Source organism: Mobula hypostoma, chromosome 17, assembly GCF_963921235.1.
Source record: "Mobula hypostoma chromosome 17, sMobHyp1.1, whole genome shotgun sequence".
NCBI lineage: Eukaryota > Metazoa > Chordata > Chondrichthyes > Myliobatiformes > Myliobatidae > Mobula > Mobula hypostoma.
In genome coordinates, this window is record NC_086113.1 from 47682260 (window position 1) to 47696669 (window position 14410).

The 14410-nt window shown below is 40.7% G+C and overlaps 1 protein-coding gene across 2 annotated transcripts in view; it reads left to right on the forward strand.

Moving 5' to 3' along the window:
* Positions 1-967: 967 nt before the first annotated feature.
* Positions 968-14410, forward strand: part of LOC134357732 (doublecortin domain-containing protein 2-like) — a 201925-nt gene continuing 188482 nt past the window's right edge. For both annotated transcript variants that reach the window (XM_063069356.1, XM_063069358.1), the window contains exons 1-2: positions 968-1408; positions 8866-8917. In XM_063069356.1, coding sequence (XP_062925426.1) covers positions 1122-1408; positions 8866-8917 — 339 coding nt within the window. In that variant the 5' untranslated portion in view covers positions 968-1121. The remainder of the gene's footprint in view (positions 1409-8865; positions 8918-14410) is intronic.

Genomic DNA, 14410 nt, shown 5'->3' on the forward strand with positions numbered 1-14410 from the left:
TGATGGAGAGAGGGATATTGGGGTCAACGTTCATAGCTCCCTCAAAGTGGCCTCACAAGCAGATAGGGGGGTAAAAGAGTGATATGGCACACTTGCCTTCATTGGTCTGGATATTGAGTTAGAAAGTAAGGAAATCACATTGGCCCTGCATAAAACTGGTAAGGCCACACTGGGAGTATTGTGTGCAGTTCCATTCGCCCAGTGAAGGAGGTTGTGAAAGCTCTAGAGCACTGGAGAAGAGGTTTGCAGGATGCTGCCCGAATTAGAGACAAGCATCTCTGAGGAGAGGTTGGACAATCTTGTTTTTTTTTCTGGGGTTTTGGAGGCTGAGGAGAAATGCACAGGGAGAAGTGGCTTAGTGTCATTTGGCATATTGCTCAGTAGGAACACGGTGGCTATAGAGCCTTTTTCTGTGCTGTACTGTTCTAGGATTTCTGCCAAAAGAGATGAGATTGTGGACAGAGGAAAAGATTCCCAGCTCTCTTCACAAGATTCCTTGGAAAAGCGTAAAATCCCTATTCGCCGATGGAGGTTCCTCGCATAGCTTAAGTGAGGAGTGCTCTGTCCCCAAATTATCCACTCACCTCCTGACACAGCCACCCAGGGCTCGATAGCCATTCCTGAACCCAGTGAACTAGCGGGGTAGGAATCACCCTGGGTCAACCCTTACAATGCAATCGATCTTGGTGCAGTCCATTTCTCATAAACTAGTGGTCAACTGTTCCACTGGAACTCGAGGACAGTGTGTAAATTGCAGGCTGCCCTTCCGTCCTTCCCCGAACCCCGGGACCAACTGGCACAAGGGCCGACGTGAAGGGAAGAGGCAGGGCGTCCAGTGCACCCAAAAGGGGCCTGGCCGAGGGAGGAGCGGCCAGATTTCTAAGTTCACATGGGCCGACCTCCATTGCGTTGCCTAGGAGACGTTAGAACGCACATACTCTGTTTCCCCGGACACCGCGGCGAGTTACAGTTCAAAGTCGCCGCCAGCAGTCAATACAGTTACGGTGAGGCACTTCCACAGCGCCAGAACCATTTAGGAGCGCTCCCTATCCAAATGTAACAGTCATTTCACTCCAATCGCCGTCAAATAGAAAAGTTTCTATATATATTTTTTTCTGGCTATGGCAACGACCAAGCCGAGTTTTCTGGCGCAGCCGACTGTGAAGAGCGTGCGGGTTTACCGCAATGGGGACCCGTTCTTCGCCGGCAGAAAATTCGTGATCAACGAGCGGCATATCTCAACGTTTGAAGCCTTCCTGAAGGAAGTGACCAGCGGGCTGGAGCCACCGTTCGGGGCTGTCCGGAACATCTACACGCCGCAGCAGGGTCACCGCATCTACCACCTGGAGGAGCTGGACAGCGGCAAGCAGTACGTGGCGGGAGGCAAGGAGAAGTTCAAGAAACTCGAGTAAGTGAGTGAGCGGCGGCAAATCGCCAGCAATCGATCATAATAAGGGCGCACTTATTTAATAGAACTGGAAATAAGCATTGGCCTATATAGCTATAAGAAGTATTCAAAGTAAATGAAAATAAATAACTAGACGGTGGAAGTCGATATTTTATTATTGATTCTGAGCCTGGTATATTTGTCCAATATTGTGTTAATAGTCATTGAGAATCACTATATTATGTGTGTACATACATCTATGCATGTGCGTGTTTACATACAAACGCAAAATGTGTACTATTAATGGGCAATACTTGGGGATGTTTAATTATTGCAAAGACTTTTCAAAGTATTTCGTATGTTAAACTTGATAAGTGCCTGCTGTTTTTCTTATTGATGGTGTTTTTCTTCCTTGTTGCTCTGTTGAGCAGAGAAAAATCTGCACGGATGAACAAACTCGAGATTCTCAATTCCCAGAGTGTCAAAAGAGCGATTTGTGCCCCATGACCTTGAAATATGTTGTTCACCAATTATCATCTGTAGTAATTATTTACTGTCAAGGAATGGGGTCAAGTACACTCAATCAATTTGTCTAAAAGGAAGTTTTCGACTTCATTGCTGGCAAAATGGATGGGTTTAGTCAAAATCGGCAGCTTCCAAAGGGCGTTTCAGCATTCGGAAAGCTTGCGGTACAACAGTGATAAACATTTCCCCCTTCCTTTCCAGTCCTGATGAAGGACCTCGGCCCGAAACGTCGACTGTTTATTAATTTCCATAGATGCTTCCTCACCTGCTGAGATCCTCCAGATTTAGATCTTGATCTAGATTTTCAGCTTCTGCAGAATCTCTTGTGTTAATAATAAGCACATGTTGTTTATATTGAAACTAAATTAATCAACAAGTTGGACAAAACTTTGTAACGAATAGAAAAAAAATGAAAGTTCAGCGTTGGAAACATTATTTTTATGTTGTATACCCTGGTAGGAATTTAGTGATAATTTGATTTATTTCTTTCCAATCATTTCAGTTTTACTAATTAAATTATATAACATGCAAGAAGTAAATATTATTATTACCCACAAAAGTAAAGTCCAATTAAGATATTTGTTTTCACGACCTATAAATGTGCTATAAGACAGAATCAGCCTTAATACCACCAACATATGTCTTGAAATTTGTTGTCTTTGCAGCAGCATTACGTTGCAATAAATAATAATAGAAAAAATGTGAATTAACAACAAATATGTGTATATATATTAAATGGTCAAATAAATATTTCATCATTTAAATATATTATTTGTTATTTCAGGAAGTTCTGTCCTTGAAATAAAGATGTATTTTTTTCAAAAATGCCAATGGTTCTAAAGCTGTTTAAATGTCACAATATTTAGGTTAATTTAAAAATTCTGCCTTCCCACAGTAACTTTGCCACCCTTTATCTCTACAAAATATATCAAAATGAATTTGAGTAAAAGACTGCTTTTTTTCTTCTCTGTAAGTATCTTAGCTCTTATGTTGACTGTGACTAGTGGCATACAACACTGATTGGTGCTTAGGCACAATCCATGTCAATGATTAGCCTGAGAGGACTCAGTGAAACATCTCCAAGTTTGTTAAAGGGAGAAAATTAAGCGGGAGTGTGAATGCTCAACATCAAGTACAATGCTAAAAAATGTGAGGTTATCTGAAAGAACACCAGAAAACAGGAGCCAGAGCTGATGTTAAGCCTGCTGCCCCTTTCAATATCATCATTGCTTGTCTCAACTTTCTCTGTGTCAATTCCCCAAACTCTCAATTCCTCCATCTCTTAAATATTGTTCTTTCTCCACCTTAAATCTATATGATCCTTGGCGCTCCTGTGCCCTTGAGGGTAGAGAATTCCAGAGATGCACTACTCTCTGATACCAGAAATTTCTACTCACCGTAAATGGCCAGCTGCTAGCGAAATCATTCCAATATCTGCCCCATGAAGACCTCTTAGGATTTTATGTGTTTAAATAAGGCCACCCCTCATTCTTTTTTAACTCCAAGGACTCAAACCAAACGGTCTAGCCTCTCTAGCTAGCACAACCCTCTCATCCCAGGAATTAGATCACTTTGAACTGCCTCCAGTGGGAAAATAAAGTGCCGAAATGCTGAGAGAATGGGAAGTGTTGATGTTCAAATTTACTGTGCATAAGTGATTGAAAACTAAGCGCAGGTGCAGTGCTGGAAGGCTCTGGTTGGTATGCTGGCCATTATTGCAAATGGATTTGAGAACTGGAGTAAAGATGTTATGCTACATTTATATAAGTTCCTAGTGATACCAGAGCTGGAGTATTGTGAACAACTTTTATCTCCTTATCTATTGTGAGAGTGAGCAAAGATTCACCTGACTGATTTCTGGTATACCAGCTTCAGTACATGAGTATTTGTATAGATTCTCTAGAGTTTAGTAGAATGAGAGATAACCCCAGTGCAATTGACAGCAATTTCAGAAAGCTTGAAACGATAGATGCTTGTCGTGGATGAGGAGATTATAACGAGATATTATAGACTCAAAGTAAGGTGTGGGCTATTTAGGAGTGAAGTATGAAGTTCATCTCACAGGGGCTGAAGAATCTTTGAGAATCTCCACTCGGAAGAACTATGGAATCTAATCATTGCATTCAAGTGTGATATTGATAGTTTTCTGAGCATTAGAGGAGTCAAGAGATGTGGGGATAGGGCAGAATTTGACACTGAGGCTGAAACCTATCCATGGATTTGTTGACAGGCAGACCAAACCCAGGGACTGAATGGACTTCAGCAGCTCCTACTTCTGATGGTCTTGTGTAACATACTGAAGTTAATTTCTTCTGTGAAAACTTGTTGAGTGTTGCATGACTTTTGTATGCCAGCTATATTTGATGCGATGTGGTTTTGGTCTTGTATCAATGCAAGCAGCTGTGCAATTTGGATGTGAACTCATTAAAGCCACTCAGGCCCAAAGTTTCATTACATATACGTTACATCAGTAAATAGCGGGCCACTGATGTAGTGGCATCCGCACCAGACTTTGAGGTGAGTGGTCCTGGATTCAAATCTGGCCAGCTCCTTGCACACTTTCCATCCGTGCTGGGTTAAGCATCAAACAACTTGGCCTCATTTAAAGAAAACCCAGGAAAATGCAAAAGAAAAGGCAAGGTTACTGCCTGATGTGCCACAAGGCGCAGAGAGGAACAACAATGTCAAGTAATAAAGAATAAAGCCCTATGGAACTGCTGCAGAAGTTTAAACCATTTTTCCTCTTAGTATGGATAAATACTGATTTTCCCTGAGACCATTAAAGTGTATTTAGCTATGTAACACTCGCTTTGCCAAGTGGCATGATCTCGGGGTGATAACCCCCTGCCCAGCCAAACCTTAGCACTTTTGTTTGGGTGGATGCTGTGTGTTGTGTCCCCGGTGTAACATCAGTACCCCGAAATAACATTCAGTCCACAATGTGCAGTTAAACAATTAAGATTTTATATTTTTTAGAGAAACAAAAGAAAAGGAACACAAATAAAAGGCGCCAATAATCTCATAAAAATGTCCAGTGCACAAACATTGGAGTTCATGGATTCTCTTTCGCTGATCCTCCTCCGCTCATTGTTGACCCCTGGGCTCCCGCCCCGAGCCCAGGCCCAGTGGGTCTGGCAACCATCTCCTCAAGCCACCTCTTCTCTCTTCATCCTCTTCGCGCCTTCTCCCCGAATAACACGCAATCTAACAGTTTTCACACAGACAGAAAGAATAACATCCATCCCAATTGGTTAACAAATGAATACAAATTCCGTTATCACTAATTATAATCCAAACATACTGCTATAGAGAACCACTGTCTCAGTGGTTAACAGTACAGAGAAGCCATTTTATTCACCTGAGCAGTAACGTAAAAGAAGAAACCCTTACAGCTATTATAGTGTATGACTTGAGAGCAATGGCTGAGGAATCCTTTCTTCTGTGACAGAAGATTTATGGTTCAAGGCCCACATCAGAAGGCTGAGCACTAAACTTGAGATTGACTACTCCACTACCAGAGCCCTGTTTGCACCCTCTGGTGGAGGTAAAAGATTCCATAGCACCTTTGAGTAAAAGGGCAATGAACTATTTCCACGGTTCTGGCCAATAATTAACTCTCTATCAACGTTCTGTAAAAAGAGTTCCGATTATCTGGCTCATTATTTCATTGCTGTTCATAGAAACTTAATGTGTTCAATTCTACATTGCTCTCCCACTGCTATTATATGAGTTCTGGATTTGCTGTTCAGCACTTTAGAATGTCCTAGGAAAGACATGAAGGATGCAACATAAATGCAGGTCTTATTTATTTTCTTTAGCCAGCAACCTGGAATTGGTTGTAATGCTCTCAAATGAATCAGTGTATCAACAGTCAAGAGAAACTTCCCTTGCCAAACTATTCAGCCCAGTTTACTTGTTAAAGGGATAACCTCACCAACCTATGTCCTTTTCTCCCACTCATCACTACCCACTCACCCCCACTTCTCCCCCCCGACTCAAGAGCAAAGTGGCAAAAACTGCACCCTCCACGTACGTCCCCTCAGAATGCCCTCCTCCTCTCCTCCTCACAACACATATTCCACTCTCCCCTTCTACCCCTCCTCACAGTCCCCCACCCTGCTCTCATGACTATACCCCTTCCCACACGAAACCACCATGGTGGGCTTCACAGCTGAACAAGTGAGAAGACAGCTGAAACATCTCAACCCAAGCAAGGCTGCAGGACCTGATGGTGTCAGTACCAGGGTGCTCAAAGCCTGTGCCCCTCAGCTATGTGGAGTACTTCGCCATGTATTCAACATGAGCCTGAGCCTCCGGAGGGTTCCTGTGCTGTGGAAGACGTCCTGCCTCGTCCCTGTGCCGAAGACGCCACACCCCAGTGGCCTCAATGACTACAGACCGGTGGCATTGACCTCCCACATCGTAAAGACCCTGGAGAGACTTGTTCTGGAGCTGTTCCGGCCTATGGTCAGGCCACACTTAGATCCCCTGCAGTTCGCTTACCAGCCCCAACTAGGAGTAGAGGATGCCATCGTCTTCCTGCTGAACCGTGTCTACGCCCACCTGGACAAGCCAGCGAGCACTGTGAGAGTCATGTTTTTTGACTTCTCCAGTGTGTTCAACACCATCCGCCCTCCTCTGCTGGGGGAGAAGCTGACAGGATGCAGATGGATGCCTCCCTGGTATCATGGATTCTTGATTACCTGACTGGCAGACCACAGTACGTGTGCTTGCAACACTGTGTGTCTGACAGAGTGATCAGCAGCACTGGGACTCCACAGGGGACTGTCTTGTGCCCCTTTCTCTTCACCATTTACACCTCAGACTTCAACTACTGCACAGAGTCTTGTCATCTTCAGAAGTTTTCTGATGACTCTGCCATAGTTGGATGCATCAGCAAGGGAGATGAGGCTGAGTACAGGGCTACGGTAGGAAACTTTGTCACATGGTGTGAGCAGAATTATCTGCAGCTTAATGTGAAAAAGACTAAGGAGCTGGTGGTAGACTTGAGGAGAGCTAAGGTACCGGTGACCCCTGTTTCCATCCAGGGGGTCAGTGTGGACATGGTGGAGGATTACAAATACTTGGGGATATGAATTGACAGTAAACTGGACTGGTCAAAGAACATTGAGGCTGTCTATAAGAAGGGTCAGAGCCGTCTCTATTTCCTGAGGAGACTGAGGTCCTTTAACATCTGCTGGACGATGCTGAGGATGTTCTACGAGTCTGTGGTGGCCAGTGCTATCATGTTTGCTGTTGTGTGCTGGGGCAGTAGGCTGAGGGTAGCAGACACCAACAGAATCAACAAACTCATTCGTAAGGCCAGTGATGTTGTGGGGATGGAACTGGACTCTCTGACGGTGGTGTCTGAAAAGGGGATGCTGTCCAAGTTGCATGCCATCTTGGACAATGTCTCCCATCCACTACATAATGTACTGGGTGGGCACAGGAGTACATTCAGTCAGAGACTCATTCCACCGAGATGCAACACAGAGCGTCATAGGAAGTCATTCCTGCCTGTGGCCATCAAACTTTACAACTCCTCCCTTGGAGGGTCAGACACCCTGAGCCAATAGGCTGGTCCTGGACTTATTTCCTGGCATAATTTGCATATTACTATTTAACTATTTATGGGTTTATTACTATTTATTATTTATGGTGCAAATGTAACGAAAACCAGTTTCCCCCGGGATCAATAAAGTATGACTATGACTATGACTATGACTATGACAAACAGGTCTCTTGACATCATGACCTTATTGACCTTGTAGCGAGACATTGCAAGCTCACTAGTAACAACACCGTTCTGTCCACTCTCTGCCACTTTCATTCCCTCCTGCTGCCCCTTTATAAGTATTATTGTCCACGATCATAATGTGTCCTATCCATCACACCACAGGGTAACATTTCACTTTTCTCCAAGTCAGCATTGAGCAAGATGTCTTCCCTCCGCCCTGTTCACATCTACATCTAAACCTTGCCATCCATTGGACTACTTAATTCCCAGAGTGTAAACAAGACCAGTTCTGACATCTACCTGTTTTACCTTTCAACCGCACTTCTTTCAAATCTGCTCCCACGTTACTTACAGTTGCATGAATGAGCTATTGTAACAAGTACAAGAAGCACCCTCCCTTTAATGTTGAGACTATTTGCTTGAGACTTCTGTACTTCTCCAACATCCCCACCTCCATCACTCTCTTCCTTTGCTCCTGATTCTTGTGTTTAAATCACAATATTTCTCTTTCCCTTTCTTCTCCAGCTCAGTAACTCCTATTGCATAGTTCATTACTCACTCTACATTCCCTTGCCCTATTATTTGTGGTTGTACTTTCAAATCTGCCCCCCCTAAACTTTATGCTCTAAGTCTCTAACCCTCCACATTCTTAAAAGGCAGCTTTGACCAAACCTTGCTTATTGCCCCATCTAATTGCCCTGCTTTAGTTTACTATTAATTTGTCTCTTATTACGTCCCTGTGAAGCTGTATTAAACATTAAAGTTTAGGTCAAAGATACAACATAAAAAAATTACTTTGTTAGTTCTACATAGGAAGAAAGGAAACAGAAACAGTAATAGGGCATTACTTACCTGCTGATCAGTAATCTCGGCACCATTTTCCTGACTAACCCCTTAATATATGAAGCTTTGAATATGCTCGACTATGAAGCATCTATTTCTCTTTTGGGCAGCGAATTCCAAAGGCTGACCTTTTATTTTAAGGTTGTGGCCCATGGTTCTACATGTCCCACCTTGTGGTCACATCACAAAATGTCTTCCGCATAGTTCGTCAAGGCACCTTTGTGTTTTATCTATCCAGCATTGCAGAAACAGAGGATTGACAAATGTGGCTCTACTTTCACTCTGACATCACTGTACTTCATTTTATTTTAAAACTGCATTTACTCACTGATTTAAAAACAAAATGAGTAACCACAAATGTTCTTCTTTGCAGTTACAACCAGATAGGGATAAAGAAGACAAAGCCATTGCTGAAAGATGCCCCGGTAGGTACTAAAATGTGTTGCTGCTTACAATTGTCATATTTCAAAGTTTAAATCATAAATACATATTGATATTCAATATATTAAAAATCCTTTCTGGGCACCTCAGCCACTCTGGAAGAGTTTAGAAGAGGTGCTGTTCAGTTTCACCAGAGACATGTCAATGCCTAAAGGGCTAACTTATGAAGCTGAAGTTATTAAGTTCCAAATATCTAGCCTTTATTTTCACGAGCCTAGACGATTGAGTGAAGATCTAACTGATATATTTGAAAAATGAAAGGATTTAATAAGTTACAAGAGAATAACTATTTCCATTAGTGGAACAATGTGGTTTTATCTCAAGTTTAAAGCTGTTGGTCACAAAGGGCTTCACACTTGATCTGGTTTGCAAGATTTCAGTGCTGATACTGCTTAAAATGACAAACAATTCCATTCCTTGCCAGGTGCTAGGTGAAGCCAAGATGATCTTCACGCAGTCAAGCAGACAATAGCCCACGTATTTGAAGGACATTGCCAAGTATCTCCACTAGCCCCCACAATATGAAACATAAGTGATGAAAATGTGTAAAGCTAATGGTGGTGTATTTGTTCTGAATTTATATGCTCTGCCAAAGTCAAAGTCAAAGTTGATTCTTCATGAAGGCCAAAATACTTAAGAATGTTACAGCACGCAAATCTATTCTGGGATGATTCAATGTCTTTCTGGATTCTTGCCAGATCTAACAGTACTGACAACACAGTATCAACTTAAGTAGAATGGAAGTATTGAGATAAAAGACAGAATGACGTATCAGTGCATTGGCCTTCACTAAATTGATGACGTTCTGATGAAGGATAAATACCCAAAGTTTCAGAAAATAACTTCATGCAATTATATTCAAACAATTATAATATAAAAGGATTTTGGATTTCCCAGAATGTTACTCAAAAAGGCAAGTCCTTGGTTATGCAAGAAGTTAAGACAGTGGTTGGAGGATTTTCCAAGATGTATTTTGTGACGAGAGTCCTTGACAAGGATGGCTTGGACCCAAATGCTGGAGTATCTGAGGCTGGGATCATGCATGGTCTCGAGAAACTGAGCACAAAACAGACGCTAGCCGAAATCACTGGTAGGCTTACGATTGAGCACTGAACCTATATTCGGACGTTCCTTAAATACTCAATACTTGGCACCCAAAACATAATTATCAATTAACGGCAATGTCCTAAACTCTTAGAACGGCCGCGCCAGCTATATGTACTTCGGGAAGTTAGAGTATTTAAATCTCAGTTGGGAGTGCCTCATAACATATTTAGTTTAATCCATATTTGACTGTTGTGCATCATACCTCTTCAATTGTAATTTATCGGTACACGTCTATACATATAAATGTGAGCCAAACGATTCCAAGAAGACTGCATATGGACGCTAAAGATAGCAAATGGTTAACCAAATATTTGGTTCAAAATATCTTATTTGGTTGATTATGAATTACAAAGATATCAGATAATACAAGGGGTGATTGATAAGTTCGTGGCCTAGGTAGGAGTCAATTTTAGAGAAGCTAGCACATTTATTTTTCAACATAGTCCCCTCCTACATTTACACACTTAGTCCAGCGGTCGTGGAGCATACGGATCCCTTCTTTGTAGAAGTCGGCGTCTTGGACCTCCAGAAAGTGGTCAACAGCAGGGGTGATTGATAAGTTCGTGTCCTAAAGTAGAAGGAGATGAGTTATTAACTTCAAAATTTCTGCATAATCACTCAAAGAGTTGAACTGCACGTGCATATAATGAGAGTTGTATAACTCATCTCCATCTACCTTATTGCCACAAACTTACCAATCACCCCTGCTGTGGACCGCTTTCTGGAGGTCCAAGATATTGACTTCCACAAAGAAGGGATCTGTATGCTCCACAACCACTGGACTAAGTGTGTAAATGTAGGAGGGGACTATGTTGAAAAATAAATGTGCTAGGTTTTCTAAAATTGACTCCTTCTACGTTAGGCCACAAACTTATCAATCACCCCTCGTAAGCTGTATAAATAGACCTTATAGGTTGGAGCAGAGACTATTGATGTGATCAACTTTAACCTGTATTAAAATAAACATGTTTCTTTGAAGAATGGGTAACAAGTTTCATTAGCAAGTGCATATGGAAGGACAGTAACATTTCATCATAGAGTCAAATTTAGGAAAATAATTAAAATTCAATAATGATGGAAGTTGTATAAAATATTCTGTTAAATATTTAAATGAGATAGGAGAAATGGATTGGTGAATCTGTTTCTAATGAAAGGATATTAAGAGTAATTGAAAGGCTCAACTGTAGCACACAAAAAATACTTAGGTTGAGCCACACACATAAAAGTTGCTGGTGAACGCAAGAGATTTGCTAGCTCTTCTTTCAGTTAATCCTGACGAAGGGTCTCGGCCCGAAACGTCGACTGTACCTCTTCCTAGAGATGCTGCCTGGCCTGCTGCGTTCACCAGCAACCTTTATGTGTGTTGCTTGAAATTCCAGCATCTGCAGATTTCCTCGTGCTTAGGTTGAGCCCGTTAGATGGGAGCCTGTGATGTCAATAATTCAACATTGTTACTGACCATCAGGACACAAGAAACGAAAAAATGTGAAATTAATTCTGAAAATATCGAATAGAAATTCTATTTGAAGTATTTTGATTAAGAAAATTAAGTTGCGTGGAACAGCTGCCAACCAGATTTCCGAAATCCTGTGGGAAATATTTTGCTATCCCTAATTCGTATTATTGTGGTTTTGAACCCTGATCACACATCATCCAATTTTGTCATGCTGGAGAAATATAAAACAGTGATGCAAAAAAAAATGCTAAAGATATATGTGAAATATTCAATTGTTAGTTTAAGAAACATATAGTGCATTGGTATTCCATAGCATTCCTTATGAACGCACGTCTATACTTCTCTTCTGCAGTTTAATACACCTTTTTACTTTTTCCTTATTCTAACCGGGCTGCTGACTATGATATGGTATTTGCAGGCAGTTGCTTATAGCTATCTGCTTTTGTTCATTTGCCATTCCTGTTCCTCTAACTGTAAAGCAACACTATGTATTTTATTGCTTAAAACTATGTACTTTATTGCTTGTCACGAAAAATATCAGCAGTTTGTGACTTGAACACAATCTGCCAATAGACTTGTTTCTCTTGAAAATCTCTGGCATTGCTGTAGAGATTCTGAAATCCAGGTCCGAATCCCCCATTTGGATCTGAACTCATAAGAGCAGCAGCAGTCCATTTCCCACCTGTTTTGCTATTAAGATCCATCAAGGATTTTCAACTTAATTCTACAGTATCTTCTCACCTTGTTTCCACAACCCATAGCATTCTTGCCTTTGGCTTCTAAGGATTCTGAAAGTTTCAAATTACCCAACCACAGCTGCCTTTTGGAGGTGTATATTCTAGATTTCCTTTTCTATTAGTCTGAGATTTACACACTTATTAAGAGAAATAATATGTACAACTTTGGAATCACTCAAGCAGTCGGCTGCATCTACAAAGAACGGAATGTAGGGCTAATAGTTAAGTTTCATGACAACTTTGCCAACTTGTCTGAAATATTTCTTGCATCTATCCTGTGCTTTACTATGTGCTGCTTGTTAGTTCCCCTCATTCTTGCTAAATTTAGATCACTTCTTGCTACTTTGATAAATTACATTAAAAAATAAACACAAATATTTTTTTTCTCGACCTTGCCCTCCACCTCTCAATCTGCTCCTGTCTCCAACTCCAAATCTCTTTCTAACTATTCTATCCTCTTATCTTTTGTTTGTTCTTCACACCTTTATCTCTGATGGAATTGGCTCCATATTTTTGTCTATCCATCCCATCCCTCTTTCCATCAGTTATCCTTTTTGCTTGCACCTACTGGTTAATTAATCTGAGACAATTCATCATTAGTAGTATTTGCATTAATATAATTGTGCATTTGCAATCCATGAATCAACTTCTTGTAAAATGGAGAATTAAATCATGTGGCATAGCAGGAAAGAATTAAATTATAAAGGAATTGAACTGTTCTACATATCATGTACTGTATTTTCACTGCTTGAGTTTATTTGTTGCCTGGTTTCCTAAAATGTTGTGCTATTTTAGGAATGGATTAAAGGTAACATAATACCTCAGGGAGAATATCTAAAGTATTTTCCCACAGTGTTTCAAAATGACACTTGGAGCTTTGCTGGATAGGTAAACCATTTATGTTAACCAACTAAAAGTAAAATTTTGATGGAAGATTGTATTTTTAAAAAAAACTGTGAGACTATAAACCCAACATTACTCGTGCATAAGTAGTTCAAATAGTAAGCCAGAAATCTGAAAAATTAAACAAACAATGGGAAAAATTTCAATAGGGGTTCAGAGTATAATATCTGAATTTTCAGGTTTTTTTCCATTAAATTCCATTGATGCCACTAAGGGAATTTGGCTGATGATTTATTTATATAATACCTGACATTTATACTGTTGACTTTAGTTTATGTACTCCTGCATCACTTGAATAGGAATAATAAATACTTATTTTAACCGTACTGGTCTTTGCGTTATGAAGAAATAAGGTTATTTAAGAATAATTGAAAGGTAATAGTTTAGACCCAAGACACAAAATTGAAGGGCTTCTATTTCTGATGTGTCTTTTACACCTCAGATTGTTTCCACTGTGCTTTAGAGCGAAGGAGTTTAGACAGAGTGACAGTGAGTGATTAAATGGGTAACCAGAAATGTTAATTAAGATTGAGTTGCAGAGGGCTGGGTATTTTTGATGCCTCTTTTCATCCAGGACTTGATTTCTAATGTGTTTTCTTGAAGCACAACAACAGCCCTGTCCTCACTTCTTCTAAAGGAAAAGGAGAGTAGGACTATGTAGATCATCATGTGAAAATGAGCCAGTGTTGATGAGTGAAGTGGTGTTGGAGTTCAGGGGTATATTGACAATTGCTATACAGATGAAGAATGCAAACAGTGTCTAAACTTTTGAATTTCTACCCATAATTGTAAACTTCAATTGTGCATTCGTTTTATGTCTTCCCTAACTCTGTAGAAGAATTGAACAATTTTGGTCTACGTGAGGTTTTGAATATCTTCAGTATTTCTTCTTGCTCCTGATCTACAATTTATTTAATTTTTCTGCCCAGACAATTACAGCTTTGCAGTAACAAGATGGTCTGCCAGCCATGCACGGCTACACCTGCTGCATTTATCATTCGACTATCAAAGGTCACCTCCTTTCCGCACTCTTTGAGAATGTAATGAGTTACACTGGGATGTTTTTACCCATCTATGGAATCCTTCTTTCAGTTATTTACAAATCCCCATAGGACCATTGATACCTACCACTTCAATTGGCCAGAAATTTTGTGTGGAAATAATGACAAGACAAATAGATCTCATTGCTTTCAGAGTGCAAGCTGGAAATCAACTTCCAGCAAACATCTTAAGAAATATAGTTAAATTAATAAATCAGGAAGCTGATATCTTTA